Genomic DNA, 15,869 nt, shown 5'->3' on the forward strand with positions numbered 1-15,869 from the left:
CTTCTCCTTGTTCCGTTACGCGCGTCGCCTCCCGCGGTCTACGGGAGCTCCCGATCCCTAATCCGCGCGGGTCCCGTCGATTTGGGGTTTCAATCGTGTGATTTGGTGGATTCCTCGGGGCTCCTCGCCTGGGGTTTTGGGCGAATTCTTCTTCGGTAGACCACAGAAGGGGGTTAATTTCCCATTACTATTTTACGAATTTCCATGTTGGTTCTGCTCTGCTGCCATGTACCCCCTTCGTCCCAAAATAAGTGTCTTGACCTTAGTACAACTTATTTTGGGACGGAGGGAGTAATTTGGTTAGGATCATGAATTGCGGTAGCGATTTCTTAGCAGGATAGGTTGTCAATGGAACGAGTAGCTAGAAAGGCGATTTCTGCTTATGTTTGCTTCATTCTAGGAAACAAAAATGCTTATTTTTGCTTGAACGACTTGCAGGGGGTGACATGGATACTTCCTGAGCGCTTCGCTAACTCCGAGATTGCCCCGGAAGCAGGTACTGCTTCAATAGGAGTAACATTTAGTCCCACTGCACGTTTTTTTTTGTCTGAATCTTCTGTCATCGGTTGATATGTTTACTGTCTCTTGGTGTTTGTCCTTCGAGAAGTACCTAGTTGAAGTCTCATGGTGTTATATTTGCAAATGCGAGTGTTGAAATGTCTACTTTGTGTTAATCTTAATCAGATAAAAAGAATAGGGTGTGCAGATAACATTTAACTGAGTTAGGTCTGACACATACAGTTTGGACTGGTAGAAAGTAGAGTACACCATAATAATTGTGATCAAAGAGGTATAAGGTTGTATAGGTACTGGCATGGTAGGCTCAATTGTGAAATTTTGGATGCAAGAGGTACTGGCATGGTAGGCTCAATTGTGAAATTTTGGATGCAAGATTTTTGACATGTGGTGCCCCTTTGTTCTTGTTGCATTAACTACACATGCCGAGTTAATGTATGGGAGATGAAACCATGAGCATTTTGTAGTTCAGGACAAGAATGTTCCCATTATTGTTTGGGGGGTCGAAATAATCTGTCTGTTGCACTTTGTACACTTTCTAGTTGAAAACTGTTAAATCCAGATACTAGACTAGTTTTTTGAGGTATTACATTAAATATTATTCACTACTGTTCGCTCCTAAATTTTTTGTACGACTAAATGCAACTGCCTTAGCTGGCATAGCACCAAGTGATTAGGCCCAACGTAGAATTTGCCTTACCTTTTCTGTCATCACTTGGCATGTCACTGCTGGCTAAAAAACTTAACTATTGCGCCATACTTGATAGGATATTACTAGAACTTACCAATATATATCGAAGTTTGTTGAATTTGGAATACACCCTATTTTTTGTTGACAACATGAGATGACTGCCCTTGGCCTATAAATTCCTTTCATTCAACTTCCTAACTCTGTGTTTGGCATTTGGTGGATTATGATAATCCTGTTTGCCGCACCAGCCTTTTCCTATTTTAGTTTTTGCTTGACCCGTGTTTGCCTACTTTTGTGGAAAATTTTCTACAGCAGACTTACCTACCAATTTTGTTATTCATATTATTTAGTGAACAACCACAAACACCCTATACATGTTCACTAAATAATATAAGCACAGCACAGGTCAACAACCGCAAACTAAACCTAAGAAGATCTCATTATTTGTCGTCCATATTTATAGTGGACATGTATTTGCATCTGTGTATAATATATATGATGCCGAAGCACATTTGCTTGCTATTACTGAGTCCGGGATACTACCTAGCAATTTTGTTTCTAATCTGATGAAAAAAGGAAATATAGACCTTAGTTCATTAAGTTGCTAATTTTTTTCTAACGAAACTTACCCTGGGAAGCAAATACTTTTGTTCTTTATAAACATCTACTCCCTCCGTCCCACAATATAAGAACGTTTTTAACACTACACTAGTGTCAAAAACGTTCTTATATTTTGGGACGGAGGGAGTATATACTAAGTTAGTTATGTAAGATGACTTCCATGAGACCGTTATGTATTTTTGTTGTCAAGAAGCTGTTTTGTGTGTAAGAACTTGATTATTTGACATTAAGGCGGCATTGCTTTTTTCTGAACAGTATATGCACTTCTGGGCATTGTAAGTTCTGTCAACCAGCATATAATTGAGACACCAACTGATGGTCACTCACTGGCCTCCAAGGAACAATCTATCCCATGGGCTCTTGTTGTATCTATACTCAAGGATGTCGAAGCAGTTGTTGAAGTTGCCGCCCAGCACTTTGTTGGAGATGATCGCAAATGGGGCTTCCTTGCTGTTACAGAAGCAGTGAAGTAAGATGATCGATTATGCATTGTTTTTCCTCGCTTGCATATCTGATATTGCCATGCATTTCTGGCTTTGTCTGGATGGCTGATAATTGTTGTGCAACATTCCAGAGCATGTGTCAGGTTAGCCGCTTTCAGGGAGAATGGCTACAGGATGCTCCTACAAGGAGGGGAGGTGGAAAACGAAGAGGAGGATGTTCTTGAAGACAATCAGGGAGTCAAGACTAATGGAGTGCCAGTAATCTATCCGGTCAATGGACATTCCCAAAATGGCCATTGGATCATGTCTGATGGTCCGGATGGAAAACCTGGAATTATATCTAAGACTCTGGAGGGAAGAGCAGTAGCTGCTTTAAACAGGTTTGGTCAGAATGCAAAGATGTTGTCAGATCCCACGTGGATGAGCAGGCTCCAACCTTCTCCTGTTCCTCCTGGTAACTTGTTTTTACTAAAACATTATTATGGTTCTCCATTGAGACATTTACCTATTATTTTTCTCAAGTGTTGTTAGTTTACTTATCAGATTGTATGTCCTTGTGCTCAGCAGTGATGGAGATTGAGAAGCCAACTCTCGCAACCATTTGGTCTTCTAAAGGGATTTCTGGGCGCTTATTCATGTTAGGGGAGGCCGTCCACATATTCAGACCACTTGTATACGTACTCTTGATTAGAAAGTTTGGCATCAAATCTTGGACCCCGTGGTTGGTCTCACTAGCTGTGGAGCTCGCAAGCCTTGGCATTCATTCGCATGCAACAGATCTGAATCATAGAGCTGGGAAAGTTCATCAGCTCTCGTCTGCTGAGAGGGATGAGGTGCGATGATTTCAGTTCTTTATTGTGTTATAGTTTGTTGGTTATGTTCTCTGGGTTGCTGACTTGGCTATTCTTCCGTGGTTCAATTCCATCAGTTGAAAAGGCGAAAAATGATGTGGGCACTTTATGTCATGAGAGATCCATTCTTTGCCAGCTACACCAGGTAATGAGCATTACACACTAACACGGTACTGTCTCAGCTCTTGATTTTACCCTTCCTATATGCCCTTGCTTACCCTTGAGTCCCAACAGGCGTCATCTTGAGAAGGCTGAGAAAGCACTTAGTCCGGTGCCGCTTATCGGTTTCATCACAGGTGTGTGAACTTTCCCCGTATCTACTATGCATCTCGTTCCCACAAAAACTTGCAGAGGAAGCATTTTGCGATATTCTTGACACGCTCGATTTATTGCAGGTAAACTCGTGGAACTATTGGAGGGGGCTCAGTCGCGGTATACATATACATCAGGGTCGTAGAGGAGGATTGGGATAGATTTACCTGCTTCTGCTGGAGAGCTTCCTTGCTGATCTGCCATACTGGACTTTTGCTGGTTCCTGGATTTTGCTTTCAGTAGATGAGGATTTGAGCGAAACCCTGTCTTTGCTTTGCCATTTCGTAGCCAGATCTGGCATCGCTGTCTCGAGACCTTGGCTGATACGTTGCAGCCACATAACCTCACCCCTGGTGGCAGCTGGGAATGTAATTATACAGTACATCGGTCTAATGTCATGAATAGGCACGCAGCAATACCATCGTATTTATCAGAAATGAAAATCATAATAAGTTCGTTCCTTGAACTGTGAAGTTTCCGAATGCGACGTGATCTGGCATTTCTCTATCTATGCTATGCTACTATATTGTCAGTCTTTGATCATTGATTTTTATCCCCTCTAGAATACTCATATATTGAGAGAAGTAAAAGGGAAAGACCCCTCGTTTGCTCATTGATCACTACTGGAGATAACTGAATCTTCCTTCTGTTGGTGATGCATCTTGATAATGTGCTGTGTATCTCAACTTGATTTGTGTTCGGATTTAGCATGGATCATCCTTTGGCTGGAGATGTCCATGAAGCATTTCAGAGTCAAGCAACATGAATCATTAAATCTCTCATATTGTCATTGTAACACTTGTCTCAAAATGTTGAATCAGATAAGCAAATATGTACAGACATAATGACAAGATGAAAATGCAGTACTATACTTGCAACATGCATCTATCTCATTCTATTCTATGCACTGTTAATGTACAACATGATCAAGCTTGACAAGCATGAGCAAGATAGTGTTACAAGCGTGCAATAGTTCTGTTCAGGCTCAGCTCAACCCCACCCGCAGAACGAGCATTTTTCGCGTTATTGCGAGATTCACGAACATCAGCTTGTGAGCTTATGTAGGATAGGGACTGCAACCACGATACGAGCACAGGCTTCCGTACAACATCATCGGATTCCGCAACATGGGCGTGCATGTCATCGAGGAGCACATCCTGGCCTTCCTTTGGCAACGAGGTGACAAATTCCGCCAGCTCCTTGAGCAGATAAGAGAATGACTGCAGAAACAGGAGAAAAGAGTGTTGAGGGAATAAAATCTGCATAGTCTCTACAGGTAGCAGTGCTGCATGCGTAGTAGGAAAATCATGGAATAATGTGATTTGGGCTATAAAACATCAATCTCCAATGGTCCAAGACTCATCTTTATAGCAATCAAGTCAGTGCATGAAAATACTCGACAGGGTTTCAAAGCTAATGATGATTGCAATGTCTCTGCTATTGGGAAAAAAGTTCCTTGTGTCCTCGCGGATTGATCAGCCATATTCTGAATGTCATAAAGGAGATAAGCACCACCAACCCGTATTTCAGAGGAGTTACTGCTCTACACACCAACAACAACAACAACAACAACAACAACAACAAAGCCTTTAGTCCCAAACAAGTTGGGGTAGGCTAGAGTTGAAACCCATAAGATCTCGCAACCAACTCATGGCTCTGGCACATGGATAGCAAGCTTCCACGCACCCCTGTCCATAGCTAGCTCTTTGTCGATACTCCAATCCTTCAGGTCTCTCTTAACGGACTCCTCCCATGTCAAAATCGGTCGACCCCGCACTCTCTTGACATTCTCCGCACGCTTTAGCCGTCCGCTATGCACTGGAGCTTCTGGAGGCCTGCGCTGAATATGCCCAAACCATCTCAAACGATGTTGGACAAGCTTCTCCTCAATTGGTGCTACCCCAACTCTATCTCGTATATCATCATTCCGGACTCGATCCTTCCTCGTGTGGCCACACATCCATCTCAACACACCATCAGAAAGTAATACCATTGTGATCTTAGCTTACCTGAATATCGGCAAGGAAGATGAGCCGCAGCAACAAGTCCAATATTTTCTTACAGGGCTCTGTGCTTTCTTCCCATGACCTCCATAATGATCTGTCCTGTATCATTGCAGTACTGCAAAGATCTTTAGCTTTCACAACAAGGCTATGGATACAAAAAAGAATGGCAGGGCTCTTTGCAGGAAGGTGCCGAACAAGTGCAGCAACTCCTGACGCTAATCCATCAAATGGAGTTACCCCAGGATAAGCCTATTATATGAGATAAGTAGAGAAATTAGTCAGTCGCCTAGTTAGGAACAAAATATATATGAAAAGGGTTTTGAATGAACTACCTCCAAAGATCTCCTAATATAATCAAAGGCAAGTTGCTCTTTCAAAGCCACTCGATCATCCTGATCAGTATCATTGCCAGATGACAGGAATGATACCATCACCGAGTGTACTGCACGTGTTATTTTTTCATTCGAGTGTTGTATGTATCTAACAAATTGCATTAAGGATGGCAATTTTGTATATCAAAATCAAGATAATCCAATGAGAAAAACAAAGAGAGAATTCCTTATTTGACACTAGATAAAAATGTACCTCCCTATTTGGCCCTGAAAAAAATATCCCTATTTGACGCTCGGACTACCCCCCCTCTCTCAATCCTAACCCCTAGCCTGTATGGCGGCAGCGGCAGATGTCTATTTATTTTTTCCTAATGTGATACTACCGTCAATTATTATGGTTACTAAAGATATTAAGGGCCCGTTTGGGACTGCTCCGCTAAAAAACAAGCCAAAAGGGGTAACTCCATGATGTCCTGCTCTGAAAAAAACTAGAATCTGGGGATCAACTCCCTATTTTTTGTGAAGCTCATTAGGGTGTGCTTCAAAAACTCTAATTCAAAAGGTCCTCGTGGAGTTGGGGAAAATTAACCACCACTGTCACCAGTAAGTGGATACGCCTTTGTTTTATTTCCCCACGTCACCCAGCCAAATAGACCTTACCCACCAAATTTTCTCATTCTTGAAGCTGGAAGCCAAACAGGATAAACTGCTCTTTGGTGAAGCTGCCACTCCTAGGTGAATTTGCTCCAAAGTGGATTTGTGGAGTGGAGCAGTCCCAAAGAGGCCCTTAAGTGAAAATTGAAAAGAAAGTTTTACCCCAGGAAGAAATTTAGACCGAATGCCAAATAAGGATGATTTTTTTCAGGGCCAAATAGGGAAGCACATTTTTATGATTTTATCTAGTGTTAAATAAGGAATTCTATCAAAAATAAATAGTAAGACAAATAGTAGTGGTGTCTATAAAGGATACAAAAATATGACCGGAGATAATTTATCCCGAATTAGATGAGTTGGAATGAGGTTAATACAAGTAGGCATAACCCGCAGATAAAACAATATGCGTGACGTCTGGACCTCATCCGTGTAACAGATATATCTTGTTCCATCCAAGGTTAGTAAATCTACAATATACCAAAGTTCCATTTTAATCAACAGTTGCAAGCACATCCAAGCAAACACATGAGAAGTTTTAATCATAATGGCACAAGGAGATTAGGAGAGTGGCATTAAAATAACCTGGTTTGGTTGTCAATTCAGCACATGAAGGCATTGACTCAACGAATAAAGCACTGGCTGCCGCATTATCCTGATTGACAACAACAGCACGCCGGATTGCTTCAGTGTACTCAGGAAGACGCAAACGTCTCAGATGTTCCACACAAGAGAATTCCACCAAGATCCTAACAGCAACCTCTGGCTGGAACCCCCCTGAGGAGTTTGCATCCAACCTGTGTTTCGCAACCTCTGCCGCAAAGCTTACAATCATAAAAAATGCCGCCTCAGCGATCTTATCAATCTCAGCAAGCAAACCATTCCGTTTCGCCTGGTGCAGCAACACTGCTGCACGAAGATGATGATACAACTCTTGCGCATATTCACATACACGAGTTTCCACATAATCTTTAGTCTTCTCATCAGCAAATGAATACTGATTGCACAGAACCCCAGTCACTGGCCCTGCTTCTTTGAAAAGGACACTATCCTGGTGCTGCATGACCTGATTCTTTGCAAGCTCAGCTGAATTTCCATCTGGACTCTTAACTGAGATCCTAAGCAGGCGCGGAAGAGGAAGGAGCTCCTCCAGCAGTGCCATAAGAACACACCGTAACACTGAATCATTAGATGCTACCGGCCCACACTGTGTCAAACCTAATGCAACACACTGAAGAAGGACACGGCGCTGATCATCGTCAGGCCTCCCTTCTACAGCTGCCCTCCGAGCTGCAAAACGAATGGTCCGTTCAGGAGCCTCCTTCAACCTTGGAGCAAAGTCCAACCGATGTCTCACCGAAGCAACCCTCAATGCCCGTAGTCCACCGCAAGCCGCCATCACCGCCGGAAACAGCACATAACCCTCACTCTCACACTTCTCCGGCGAAATTACCTCGAACAGAACCTGAACCTTGCGCATCCTCCTCGACTCGACGAACCCCGACACCAGCCAATCCACCAGCTTAAGCACCCTGACAGCAACACCTACATCCCCGATCCTGCCGCAAATCCTAACCAGGGACACAAGGATCCTCCCAAAGTGCAGCTCATCTGCACATGCCAGGGCATGGCAAATCCCAGCAAGCGCAAGGTGGTCAATACCATCGCTGGTCTCACTGGCCTGCTCCATATTCTCTAGAATGCGACTCACAGCCACAACGGGGTCGTCGCCGCCGTGGTCACTCCCGAGATTCCCCGTGCTGGGGCTCCCTGAGCTGCCATTGCTGGTGGAATTCTTGGAGGTCTTGGCGGTGGCGAGCGCGCCCAGGAGGAGGAGCCGAGGGGCGAGGGGGAGGGAGGCGAAGGGGAGCGAATAGTTGGGGAGGAGACGCGGGCAGGTGGCGAGCAGCGGGGAGACGAGGCGGGGGTGGAGCGGGAGAAGCGGCAGGAGCAGCTCGAGGTGCGCGGAGCTGAGGCGGAGCGAGCGGCGGTGCAGGTGGAGGGTCTCGAGGGCGGCGAGGGCGGCCGCAGGGGAGGGAGCGGCGCTGCGGAGGTGCGACCACGCGGAGAGGATGGCGGCGGGGGTGGGAGGCGGGGGCGCCGGGGCGGGAGGCGCGAAGGTGCCGGACTCGAGGAGGTCGGCGAGGGGCGTGCCGGCGGGGGCCGGCGGCGGGAGACTGGCCGGCGGCGACATGGCCGGGGTTCGGATTGGAATCGGAACTGACGCGACGATGACGACGCCGCCGCCCCTCAGACTTGAGAGGACTCCAGAGAAAGGCAACGGAGCGGCTAGCGCCTAGCAGACGGGCGTATTCTGACCAAACAAATGCGCCCGCTTGCATTTCATATCTTCGTGTATAAATTTCGGCCAAATTTTGAACTCCATATCTGGATAATTTTTATTTCGAAATTTTCATATTTGGATTAGAAAATAAAACTTAGCGGTGGCAGATTTTATTGATCATGTTTGGTGCCACAGCTCACAAAACTTGGCTATCTTTAGGTTGCATGGATTTTATTGGATTTGGCACATTCGGGTTATTGGATTTGAAATTACAAAAAAATAAGGACGCCGATAACTGCCACACGTGTGGGCGTTAAGCAATCTGCCCACACGTTCTGTGTGGTACCTAAGAGGACCAGCCCATACGTTTGTGTGTGTGGGCAAAAGAATTAGCGCCCACACGCCTCTTTTTTTTCCTCCCGGTCCCTCTTACACGCGTGCGTGTGGGCGAAATAAATAACGCCCACACGCCCGGTACGTTAGGCCTCGTACCTCATGCTCCCGCACGCCCCACGTGACACTTTACCGCGCGCCTCGCAGTTGCCATGGGCCGGCCCCTCGTCCATGTTCGTTTAAGTGCAGTTGCCATGTCGCTGAACTACGGTTGCCATGTCGGACAACTACAGTTGCCATGTTTGCTCAACTGCAGTTGCCATCTCAAGTCAAAGTTCCAGATTGCCATTTTTTGGACAACTACAGCTGTTGCCATGTGTGGCCTGGTCTACTGCAGTTGCCATGATTTCAAAATTTTAGAAGTTGCCACCTACTAACACTAGGCAGTTGCCATGTAGCGCTACAAAAAAAGGCATGGCAAAAAACATGTTCGGGTAAAAGAGAGAGTTGTCATGTGCTTACAAGCACGCTAGGGCAGTTGCCATTTAAAAAGAAAAGAGTTGCCATCTGCTTACGTGCACGCTAGGGCAGTTTGCCATGTACCATGCAAAACATATGGCAACTGACATGTTCGGGTAAAAAAAAAGAGTTGACATCTGCTTGCAATCATACTAGGGCAGTTGCCATGTACACTGCAAAACGCATGGCAACTGGCAGCTTGGGTGTGGGAGAGGAGGCGGATGTGTGGGCGAGATGGCAAACGTCCACACACCAGCCCTTGCGCGTGACTGAAAAACTGGTGTGTGGGCAAACTGCTAAACGCCCACACACCGGCCCCTCGCGAGTTGTTCTATGTGTTGGCGACCTCTCTCACCACACACGCGAGTTGTCCTATGTGGCATACAAAATCAGCTAATTCGTGCCAAGATTCGTGCAGAAGTTACTGGACGGTGATGGAGACGTGTGGACGAGTTGGCTAACGCCCACACGTGTAGACGTTTACATTTTTGAAAAATAATCCAAAATCCCTGACAGGAAAAAGAATCTATATGATTGGTGATTGATGTAAAAACCCTGGTTGCATGGGTCAATGACTAGGGCGGGGCCCCGCCCCGATCCGTGTTCCTCGTAATGTGGTGCCTATCCAACAATATTCCCCCGTGCCTGCCTTCTTTTCGCTCGTAAAAGTCCAAAAACTAATTTAAAACACCTGGTCCTTCATCCCCTTTCATTACTGGAGATCAAGGAAATAGAAACTGGCCGTTCAACACCTTTCTCTCCCTGCAAATATCGAATTGGGCACCTAAGAGAATCCAAAAACTTCAAAAGTGTAAGTCTCGTAAGTCACTATAGGTGCATTAATCTCCGTAATTAATCTCGCTTAAAAGAAGTGTAAATCATGTAAGCCACTATAGGTGCATTAAGATAACTTTGGCCGGAAGTTACAAATTTGTCCAAACTTCCAAATGGCTTCGGTGCAATTTTCTCTTTTATAGTTAGTCAACCATGGCCAACACATTTTATGTCTGGTATCTTTAAATTGGAGTTATTTGTTGATGGTGGTGAGTTCAGTCCCCACTCCACCCCAATATTCCTCGCCCATCTAGAACCCACCAGACTCCTTCAATTTGAACAGAAAAAAATAATCATATTCTTGCCATGGTGCTCCCATGCAGTTACATTGATTATCTTATTGCAGTGTTGGACGTGTATTGGTTGTTACAGTCGAATATTAATGAATCATTTTTGTGGTTCCATAGCAACACAGGGATGTTATGCTAGTTATAACAAAACGACTGCTCATGCAATTTTTCCTGTATTTTTGGGATCTTTTTTGCCCTTGCACTCCTGTCAAGTCTGTTTACCTTATTCTATTCATTTGATTCATAGAGATTCTATAGAATAGTTTGATTTTTTGCGACAAGTGTTTTTGGTTTGTTGCCAGATTTTTTTCCTTAGCCGTATAACTTATTTGTTGCATACTCGGCGAAAACTTGCCCCCAACGTGTAACATTTGCCCGGACTAAATTGTTGAATGAAGCTCAACCAGACATGCTGTGTTTTCACTTTCCAGGCAATGAAAGAGTTCAACTAAATACAGAGGATTAAGTTGTGTGACCAATAATTTGGCAGGACTGATTTGTTGAATGGAGTTCAACCTTGTATGGTTGTCCTGAAGATAACTGGGAGAATGAACCGGGCATGGCTCAGCACGAATAGAATGGTAACCTGGTAAATTGTGCTGCAAATATATCATCTATAACTCAAAGTTCATTTACGCTAATGACAAGCTCCCATATTATTGGTTGTAATGTCAGGGAAGCAAATCATGCAGTGGAATCAAGCGTAGAGATTGATGCCCCAAAACTTGGCCGGCTGGTTGGTGCGGTAGTTGCGGTCGAGGGCCTTGATCTTCTCCATGTCCTCGACGGAGATGTCGAAGTCGAAGACCGCAAAGTTCTCCTCCAGCCTCTCTACCTTGGAGGTCTTGGGGATGACCACCGTGTTCCTCTGGAGGCCCCACCGGAGGACCAGCTGGGCCGGCGTCTTGCCGTATTTCTCAGCCAGGGACTGCAAGCACCGATACAGCAAACCGAGGTTGAGAAACTATCACAAAACCAGGCTTGCGGAGGTGTTCTTTTTCTAAATGCTGGAATGGAATGTGATGTCACATTGTCACGATTTGTGATACTGACCTTGATGACAGGATCGTCGAGGCATGAGACCGAGCCGAACCATTCGGTATTGGCAGTGGAGCCGCCCAGGGGTGTGTGTGCGGTGACAGAGATTCCATGCTTCTGGCAGAACTTCACAAGAGAGTCGCGCTGGAAGTAAGGGTGTGTCTCGATTTGGTTCACCGCGGGCTTTATCTTAGCGTAGGCCAAGCAGTCTCTGGTGAGGAATATGTCGTAGTTGCTGCATGAGTAATTCAAGGGTTAGATTTGAGACATAGAAATTCTCCTCCAGCATGAGAAGTAGCCATGAAATCTCGAATCGTGACGGAAGTGCGACACAACATAATGGAACTACGGAGATGCAGGGATTTATTACAGTTCGATTCTGGTTAGTCTGAATAAGCACAGCTCAAGTAGTGAAGTTCAAAATTGGAACTTGGGAGTGCTACAACCAGAGCAGTCTAGATTCTGACACTATTGTAGAGATTGTTAACTTGCAGCTAGTTAGAGATCACACAATGTCATAGAGAGCATGAAGAATTATCATTCTAACGGTAATGCACAAGTTTACAGCTCGAATGGTTCAGGGGATGCAGTTACTATTTGTTACTAAGGGTGATGAGTGCAAGCATAACAAGATTCGCTTTGCAAAGTACAAACATTGAAACGCATCCATCCTTGTTCTGTGCACCCGGTGGGTGCCATTCTGCTACTCATTTGGATAGTGCAGTACTGCTAACTAAAGGGTCTTTGCTTGGATAATATGCAAGGTATAACTCAAATGGAAGCTATCTAAATCTTTAAATATGTTAGACTGCATAAATTTGAAAGTGACCTAGAGGCAATAGCATACTGTACAATTGTACAATGGAAGCAAGAAGCCAAGAACAACTAAGCACAAATTTACATAGTATACAATCAACAAAGTCAATTTATAACAATTCAGGTTCAGCAGGACTTGAAAGGATTGCAGAATAAGATCTCACACTCTTTATTTAGAAAGAAAAGATGGAGATAAACTCTGGGCAACAAGGCCAGCAACTATTTGCACAGCAACCAGTAAGCCAATAAATGGAAATATCCAGAAGGACTAAATCATTCTAAATACACAGCAGCCAAGAGATATAGATCAAACAAATTATGTACTAATAAATTAATGGAACAAGCTGAACAGTTGTAATTCTAAGTAAACTGAACTGTGGCCATGACTAGGATAAATGGGGACAACATCAACTAACTGACCCAAGTGACGCATCATAATATCTACACAGGTTAAATGAGTCGAGACCAAATGCCTCAATAATTCAAATAGAGTTATAGACCAAGGAAAGACCACATAACCAATGGTTATATGATGTACTTTACCTAATTCCGATGCTACGAACAAGTCCCATGGAAACAAGATCTTCCATTGCATGCCACGTTGTCTCCAATGTGATAGTGGTATCGATATCAAGCACACCATCATCACCAAGAGCACTGCCAGTTGTGCCAACTCCTGTACACAATTAAAATGAAGATACTCAATTATGTTAGATTGAATGGCATAAAGTGTTCTTTATCCATGTTAGGTAGGATAAAGACAAGGATCATACCAGTATGCTTAGTAGCTACAGGGAAGTGAATAAGGTAGAGATCTAGATAATCCAATTGCAGCTTCTTCAGGCTATCCTTGCAGGCTTCGACCACATGACCGTGATCTGAGTTCCACAACTAGAATCACAACAGACATGGAGCTTTGAGTAACACAATATATGTTGGAGAAAGAAGGTTGCAACATCATTTGAGTGCTTTTCTTATGTTGAGAGTGAAATGGGGTGTAAACAAAAATACTTGGTAGCGCAACCCCATAACAACTGTAAATTAGGAAATGCAATAATTGATGAATTAATCTGAAATTCAAGTGCTCATATTTGAATGTCAGTGTCGACAAACAACTGTTGATTCATTGGTGTGTGAAGCCATAAAAAGATAACCATGGCGGAAAAAAGATTGCTACAAGCCAGCCTTGCTGCTTTCTAAGTCTAGGAGATTAGTTTCACAATCTGCCAAGTTAGTCAAAACAATAGATGGTACTTAAGATTCCAGTACAGTATACTCGCAATTCAGTGCATAACTACACAGCCTTTCTCCATCTGAGTCACAAGTGCACCTTCAAGCGTTTTCAGCATTTTTTAACCAGTACTAAATAGGTTTGTCATCAGAAAGACCTGATATACCGACAAGGTGTCGCCTAGCGCTATCTGATGAAGCACATTTTCTCCAATTGCTAGATCAACCATATGATTTCACTATGTCTTTGTTTTGAATGCCACATCCAGCCATACACCATCATAGGCGGGTTTAACCATATATGTCTTGAAATTCTATGTTATCGCATACTTCTCTATACAGAACCTCATCTCATCAGCTCATAGGACACAATTGTTAATAGGCTCAGGTCCTAGCACAAAGGGGTAGTAGGCGTGTCGTATCCAACACAAAGAGAACATCGGTATATTCTTATTCCAATACCCTTTTCTGCAACCAAGCATCGAAAAATAATTGATTAATAGTAACCTTGGTTGTGATGAAAAGATCCTCTCTCTTGACAAGCCCAGTTTCGAACGCCTCCGCGAGCGCATCGCCAACTTCAGCCTCGTTTTTGTAGTCAGCTGCAGCACCAGACAGCAATCCCAGACGGTTAGCACATCATCGCAGGCGAAATCTCCCGAAAAACAAACACTGTAAATTAAGATCTAGTACTACTACTGAATAAAAGTAATGCAAAACTTCTTCAGCACTTGCAAATCTACTGCTTGAAGACATCACGAACTCTGACACTTGGTTTTACCAATGTGGGATTCCCCAGCCACGCACGCAAGCGTCCTAGATGAGACGGTGCGAGATTCATGGGGGTCGGGGATGGATGGCGCAGACAGACGTGAAGAGGGGGGGAGGGAGGGCGTACCGGCGCAGTCGAAGTGGCGGTAGCCGGCGCGGAGGGCGGAGTGGATGAGGCCGCGGACGGCGGCGGAGTCCATCCGCCAGACGCCGAGCCCCACGGCCGGCATCTCGTGGCCGCTGCTCAGCTTTGTCGCCGTCGCCGCCATCCCTCGCCGGTAGGTCGCCGGGGCTCGTCGGAGTCGGGGATGAGATAAGAAGAAGAGCGACGAGGAGGAAACGCAGTACACTACAGTCGACTCAGCACCCCCTTCCCCTACTGCGGCATCTCCAGTCTAGGGGGGGAAGAAAGACTCCGTTGGACTCTGGCGAGTGAAGTGGTGGTGGAAAGATGAACACGTGGGTTTTACGGAGCAGTTTGTCTAATTCACGTGCTCGATGATACTCCGAATTGCTAATAAGAGCATCTCTCCCGCAGATCCGCCTTCCACTAAAACAACAGCCGTTTGTACGGCAAGATAATAACCCATATTGCGCAGAATTACGCATGATTTGTGCTTTTGACATTGCTTCTTTGGATTTGATTGCCGGATTCTCTCAATGATATCAATGTATTGCAGAGATTACATGTTTTTTACTCGGCTTGCTAGTGGAGAATCTCCGGCTTGCAACTACATCATCAATAGACATGACTATACCATGGGTTGTTATCTTGTCTTCAGTATTTATCCTTTATAGTCAACATTTGTGGAGACCATCAGTCAGCCAAAAAGCAAGAAGCACATTTTTTTTACCAAAGCAAAAGAAGCATTGCCACAAGGATATTGCCTACCGACAGATTGAGGATAATGCCACCCACGCCCCAGCTTTGTGATGATCCCATTGAGCACCAGTGGCAACTGTACGGGAGATAAACTTCCATTTTATTTATGTGTGATTTGAACCATTCTATCCATTCCAGATCATTTGTATTGTTTTAATTATTCGGATTTGGACATTTGTTGTAATTGAGATTATTATTGTATTATGCGATGCTAAAACATTAATAGGTTTGATTTATATTGTTGTTGTATTAAGATTGTATTATGCAAAAACATGAATTTGCCTAAAACCCCAAAACTGTTTTTGCGGTACCGCTAGGGCTCTAGTGGGGCAAATCTCGTAAACCCGTTGCAGCTGCATCCGCCATACTACTTCGTCGCCTCGTAGCTTGGTCCGCAACAGCAGCCCGCCCTACCGTTACCGCTAGGGCTCTAGTGGGACAAATCTCG

The 15,869-nt window shown here is 44.6% G+C and overlaps 3 protein-coding genes across 5 annotated transcripts in view; 1 reads left to right on the top strand and 2 right to left on the bottom strand.

Moving 5' to 3' along the window:
• Positions 1-3,900, top strand: part of LOC119314741 (peroxisome biogenesis protein 16-like) — a 4,358-nt gene extending 458 nt beyond the window's left edge. The window contains exons 2-8 of one of the 3 annotated variants that reach the window (XM_037589437.1): positions 431-496; positions 2,084-2,297; positions 2,403-2,725; positions 2,839-3,104; positions 3,200-3,267; positions 3,357-3,418; positions 3,518-3,900. In XM_037589437.1, coding sequence (XP_037445334.1) covers positions 431-496; positions 2,084-2,297; positions 2,403-2,725; positions 2,839-3,104; positions 3,200-3,267; positions 3,357-3,418; positions 3,518-3,579 — 1,061 coding nt within the window. In that variant the 3' untranslated portion in view covers positions 3,580-3,900. Of the gene's footprint in view, positions 1-304; positions 497-2,083; positions 2,298-2,402; positions 2,726-2,835; positions 3,105-3,199; positions 3,268-3,356; positions 3,419-3,517 lie in introns of those variants that run through there. The other 2 variants (XM_037589434.1, XM_037589436.1) reach the window with 2 other exon arrangements.
• Positions 3,901-4,197: 297 nt separating this feature from the next.
• LOC119314740 lies at positions 4,198-8,702 on the bottom strand. The gene is made up of 5 exons (XM_037589433.1): positions 7,009-8,702; positions 6,743-6,893; positions 5,773-5,920; positions 5,444-5,689; positions 4,198-4,654 (listed from the first exon to the last, which is right to left on the bottom strand). Exons 1-5 carry the CDS (start codon positions 8,615-8,617, stop codon positions 4,391-4,393), a joined length of 2,418 nt encoding a protein of 805 aa, XP_037445330.1. The 5' UTR covers positions 8,618-8,702; the 3' UTR covers positions 4,198-4,390.
• Positions 8,703-11,076: 2,374 nt separating this feature from the next.
• On the bottom strand, positions 11,077-14,974 carry LOC119314743 (NADP-dependent D-sorbitol-6-phosphate dehydrogenase-like). The gene is made up of 6 exons (XM_037589439.1): positions 14,666-14,974; positions 14,275-14,369; positions 13,311-13,428; positions 13,081-13,213; positions 11,737-11,956; positions 11,077-11,611 (listed from the first exon to the last, which is right to left on the bottom strand). Exons 1-6 carry the CDS (start codon positions 14,805-14,807, stop codon positions 11,381-11,383), a joined length of 939 nt encoding a protein of 312 aa, XP_037445336.1. The 5' UTR covers positions 14,808-14,974; the 3' UTR covers positions 11,077-11,380.
• Positions 14,975-15,869: the final 895 nt, after the last annotated feature.

The sequence above is a fragment of the Triticum dicoccoides genome, chromosome 6A, assembly GCF_002162155.2.
Source record: "Triticum dicoccoides isolate Atlit2015 ecotype Zavitan chromosome 6A, WEW_v2.0, whole genome shotgun sequence".
NCBI classification, from domain to species: domain Eukaryota; kingdom Viridiplantae; phylum Streptophyta; class Magnoliopsida; order Poales; family Poaceae; genus Triticum; species Triticum dicoccoides.

Bases quoted from the DNA above. Each gene is read 5' to 3' on its own strand.
- LOC119314740 (XM_037589433.1), bottom strand. From the start codon at position 8,617: ATGTCGCCGCCGGCCAGTCTCCCGCCGCCGGCCCCCGCCGGCACGCCC. The intron at 6,894-7,008 runs GTTATTTTAATG...GGTATATTGTAG, and splicing joins TGAATTGACAACCAAACCAG to ATTTACTAACCTTGGATGGA. The intron at 4,655-5,443 runs GTAAGCTAAGAT...CTGTTTCTGCAG, and splicing joins TCTTCCTTGCCGATATTCAG to TCATTCTCTTATCTGCTCAA.
- LOC119314743 (XM_037589439.1), bottom strand. From the start codon at position 14,807: ATGGCGGCGACGGCGACAAAGCTGAGCAGCGGCCACGAGATGCCGGCC. The intron at 14,370-14,665 runs GTACGCCCTCCC...CTGGTGCTGCAG, and splicing joins CCGCCACTTCGACTGCGCCG to CTGACTACAAAAACGAGGCT. The intron at 13,429-14,274 runs GTTACTATTAAT...TTGTGATTCTAG, and splicing joins ATCTTTTCATCACAACCAAG to TTGTGGAACTCAGATCACGG.